The 5,000-nt window shown below is 40.7% G+C and overlaps 1 protein-coding gene across 12 annotated transcripts in view; it reads left to right on the plus strand.

Moving 5' to 3' along the window:
- LOC143032713 (putative 3',5'-cyclic phosphodiesterase pde-5) overlaps positions 1 to 5,000 on the plus strand; it is a 407,947-nt gene that overhangs the window by 375,150 nt on the left and 27,797 nt on the right. The window contains exon 13 of one of the 12 annotated variants that reach the window (XM_076197621.1): positions 888 to 988. The exons of the other annotated variants lie outside the window; for them this stretch is intronic. Coding sequence (XP_076053736.1) covers positions 888 to 988 — 101 coding nt within the window. The remainder of the gene's footprint in view (positions 1 to 887; positions 989 to 5,000) is intronic. 12 annotated transcript variants of the gene reach the window in all.

Consider the following 5,000-nt stretch of genomic DNA (forward strand, 5'->3'; position numbering starts at 1 on the left):
GGGTTGGTCCCGGGTTTACATTATGTGAACCCTAATTGCTTCCAATGCCTCAAACTGCCACAACATTTGTGTATTCTATTATCAATTTCCTTTATGTTTATTTCTTTCTGCTTGTGTAAATGTCAGCTTGTGTTTATGTCCCTGCGCAAGGCCGCTCGCGTGTACATATGCATATGTATTTTTTAGGGGAGTGTGTGTGTGTGTGTGTGTGTGTGTGTGTGTGTGTGTGTGTGTGTGTGTGTGTGTGTGTGTGTGTGTGTGTGTGTGTGTGTGTGTGTGTGTGTGCGTTTGTATGTGCGTTTGTATGTGTCTGTGCGTGCGTGTGTGTATGCGCGTGTGTGCGTGCGTGCGCGTGTGTGCTGTGTGTGTGTGTGTGCTGTGTGTGTGTGTGTGTGTGTGTGTGTGTGTGTGTGTGTGTGTGTGTGTGTGTGTGTGTGTGTGTGTGTGTGTGTGTGTGTGTGTGTGTGTGTGTGTGTGTGTGTGTGTGTGTGTGTGTGTGTGTGTGTGTGTGTGTGTGTGTGTGTGTGTGTGTGTGTGTGTGTGTGTGTGTGTGTGTGTGTGTGTGTGTGTGTGTGTGTGTGTGTGTGTGTGTCTGCATGCTTGAGCGCGCGCATGTGTGTGTGTGTGTTTGCATGTGCGCGTGTGTGCCAATACGTGTGTGAGTATGTGTGTATGTGCAAGTGTCTTTGTGCTTGAACATGGGGTATATTTGACTCGTATGAACACTGTCTTCTCCTTTCATACATCACAGTGCCCATTGTAGTTCCTTATGTGACGTGTCTTCTTTTATGGTTTTCTGCATGCCAGCTTGACTTTAATTTCTTATGTGAAATCAATATGTATCGACATGGACTCTGTAGGATGACGGATACAATTGGCCATTGCAGGTGGCTCTAGAAATTCTGTGTTACCACAACCGATGCACCGAGGAAGAGATTCTTCTGGCTGAGAACGATAGTGTCTTTGTTCCAATACCCTCACTGGACGAGTAAGTACAGCAGGAGCCTTCGCCGCGTCTTTGCGCAACACGCCACCAAAGGGTCTTGCGTCTGCGCAGTGGAAGCTTTCCATTCTTGTGTGTTTTTTTTTTCTTTTCTTTTCTTTATCTCATGTCTCTCGGGTTTCTGTTGTAGACGAGGTTCACGAACTCACTGATACGGTTCCTAGCTCACAGCTCGTGGAGTTCTTGTTCTCGGAAACAAACTTCGTCGGTGGCTGTTCTTCCTTCCTCACTTGTACGAAGATTCTTTTTTTGGTTGCTGAGGCTGCATACTTCTCTAGAGGCTCTCAATGGTTAGTGCGAGTCTTAACAACATTCTACTACCCGCTTTGAGGTTTACAACTTCTGGAAAATGGTTCTCAAGTCTTAGTTATGAACTTCAATACTTCTACTGCAAAGTTTCTTCCTCATGGTGTAAGGAATTCTTTGGATAGTACAAGACTCATCACGGTCACTCCGAGGGACACCAGACACTTTTCAAGGTTCTCCATCCTCTGTCTGAGGCTTATTATTGTTGGTGAGGGCTCTCATACGCATGTACTATTTATATCGTCAAAGGTTTCGGCTGCAAGCTGCAACCCACAGATTTTGACCTTTTCTTTGCCTTTCAGTACGCTGAGTTTGGTGGGTTTTCTCCATGGATGTAGTTACCTCCTACTTTTCCTTTGACCTCTTCCTTCTTTCCCCCACCCTTTCCTCTTTCCTATTCCCAGTTCCCTATTCCCCCTTTCCCTATACCCTCCCATTCTCCCATCCCCTTCCCTCTCCCCTCCCTTTCTCCCTTTTCATCCCTTCTACCCTTTATTTCCATTGACCTTTTCCTTGTTTTTATCCCCTGTTTCCCCCGAATTCTTTCCTCTTTCCTCTTCCCTCTTCTCATTGCCCCTTTTCCACCCTTTCCACACTTTCCCCTTTCCATTCTTTCCCCTTTCCACCCTTTCCACTTTCCATTCTTTCCCCTTTCCACCCTTTCCACTTTCCATTCTTTCCCCTTTCCCCACAACTTTTCCCCTACACCCTCCCTACCTTATTTCTTTAGCCCAACCTTTCTGCAAACCTTCCATTCCTTCTTCCCATTGATCTTCCCTTCCCATGGACCTAACGGTCTCCCGCGCATCTCCCCAGGCAATTCTTACAGACGACCGACAATTTAATCTGGCCGAGGGTCGAATTCCAGTGTGAATTGGCTCTATAGTTAAACCCTCGCTGAAGAAAAATAATAATAATAATAAGATCAGTTTGCACTGCCACATCAAAACTTACGCAGCGTGTCGCTCCATATAATCAATTAATTCTCGATACTAAAGGCCCCGTTATTTAGTTTATTTCGTCTAGAATGAGCCTTTAATACACCAAACCTCCTAAATATCTCCTAGTATGAACCACATCGCAAAGTCGACAAGAAGATTTCAAATCAACTCGAAGGCGCGTTCCAGCGACGCCGTCGAGTCACGATTTCCTGATTTTTTTTTTTTTTTTCGGCGACTGTGCACCTCACTTCCTTTTCCTGAAGAAGCTAAAACTTCCGTTTTCCTTCTCTTCCTCCATTCCTGCCAACAGTAAACTTCAAGCCTGCATAGCTGCCATACCTTTCGGCTCCCAAGACAAATCGGTTGAATCAAATGGTCTGGCGGTGAGTAGAACAAAATATGTAAACGCCGTCATAAGTTCAAAAGAATTCAAAATTTATTCTATTTGAAGTATCACTCGTGGTGCAGAAAAGATTCTTTATTCAAGTTATTACCAGACGATTTCGTTCAATTGAGAGAAAACTCGTGTGACTTGTACTCACAATTTTCAAAACGACGGAGCAATGTGGCAAACGACAAATGACTTCGCTATGCAGTTCACGGACATGAGGACTCCTGTCGTATGACTAACAATTAAAAAAAAAATGTTCTACTTCATATGGTATATATATACATATGTTGAGGAATGGACGACAAAATGAGTGGCAGGGTGGTGAGATAAACACCGAGAACCGTTGAAGTTTTATTAACTGACGTTTCGCTCTTAACAGAGCTTCTTCAAAGTGTACAAACATGATCGGGAAATCAATAGTTATATATCTTACATCATCGTGGGTTAAGGAACGCGGAATGATGTAAGATATATAACTGTTGATTTCCCGATCATGTTATATATATATATATGTATATATATATAATATATATATAGACATATAGCGATAGAGTTTGTATTTCTAAAGCCACATTACCACTAAACCCTTTGCCACAGTGGTATAAGTAGACTGTTTACAATATGATCCTTAGCAGAAAGACCCTTCCATCTAAGAGACATTCCTGTACTAAGACAAAGACGTCTGCCCCTTAAAAGAAGGGAATTGATCAAATAAGTTTCAGCATTCATTATTTGGTACTCGGCTCCCACGGCTTCAAACAACTCCCTAACGCTTCACCGCAACGACATCCCATCCCCTTTAAGGCCCTCTATCACGAATAAAAGTTTTTCACAGCTTCATATATGATGAGCTTTGTCGTCTCCGACAGTTTAGCTCCTATTGCTCTATCTCTCCTTATTATATAAATATGTACATATATATGCATTATAAGAATATATATGTTTACGTATATGTACGTATATATATATATATATATGTATATATATATATATATATATATATATATATATATATATATAAGCATTATAAGAATATATATGTACGTATATATATACATATATGATGAAGGTGGAAAAAAGAAGTCACGGGTCTAGTTCCAAATTTTTTAGTTTATTCCTGACCGGTTTCGCTCTATACTTCTTCAGGGGAATGAAGAAGCATAGAGCGAAACCGGTCAGGAATAAACTCGGAAACTCGGGACTAGACCCGTGACTTCTTTTTCCACCTTCATTAACTTTTCACAATGTCCCAGCATATACATATATATATATATATACCAAAGGCTTTTTCCCCCTTACAAGGGAGGTAGCCAAAAAACAAAGGTATAAAAACCCCTCTCACTCATTCCATCCCCAACATACTCCACTTCCCCTCGCCCTCATCCCTCCACAGTGTGGTTACCACTAAGAAAAAACAGACGCCCGAAATTCCCAAGGGCTTGCATCTATTTCACATTTCGGAGGAGGAATAGATAAAAGTGGTACAAAACGAGCATAAAAAACAAGTACCAATGATATAAGCAGGAACGGTCACAAAACAAATAATGTTGGGAAAGGTAACGCAGATAAATAAAAAGAAGAGATCCACAGATGAAATAAACAGTGACGGTCACAGTTCAGTTTTAAAGCAAAATGTCAAACCCCAAAGTATAATTTCAGACCGATACAAGAATTCATGATAAAGATGTTTGGGGAGAATTTCCCACCTGATCGTAAATATGATCACTGATGGATCTATTTTATATGAGCCACTACCAATCTTAAGGTTACCATTCAGGAGTTAATAGGTTAATATACACACACACACACACACACACACACACACACACACACACACATACATATATATATATATATATATATTATATATATATGTATGTATATATATATGTATATTATGTATATAATGTATATACATATATAGATATATTTATATAGATATATACATATGTATATATACATATGTATACACATTTATCAACGGCAATTCACTTTAATTCTAAGCCATCAACATCGAGAAGCTCGAGGAGGCATACATGCAGAAATTGAAACGTGGTACAGCCAAGGACTCGAACCTCAGCGAGCACGTGGCAAGTGATAGTGACTTAACCGATTGCGCCATCAAGAGAGTTGGGGCAATCGGTAAAGCCCCTACCACTTGTCCCGTGCTAGCGAGGGTTTGAGTCCTTGGCTTTACCACGTTTCAACTTCTGCATGTATGCCTCCTCGAGCTTCACAATCTTGATGGCTTACAATTAAAGTAAATTGTGGTTGATAAATGTAAATTTGTTCACTGCGACCCATTCATTGTTGTACATTATATATATATATATATATATATATATATATATATATGTAT

The sequence above is a fragment of the Oratosquilla oratoria genome, chromosome 14 (assembly GCF_046742065.1).
Source record: "Oratosquilla oratoria isolate Oo_2021 chromosome 14, ASM4674206v1, whole genome shotgun sequence".
Taxonomy (NCBI): domain Eukaryota; kingdom Metazoa; phylum Arthropoda; class Malacostraca; order Stomatopoda; family Squillidae; genus Oratosquilla; species Oratosquilla oratoria.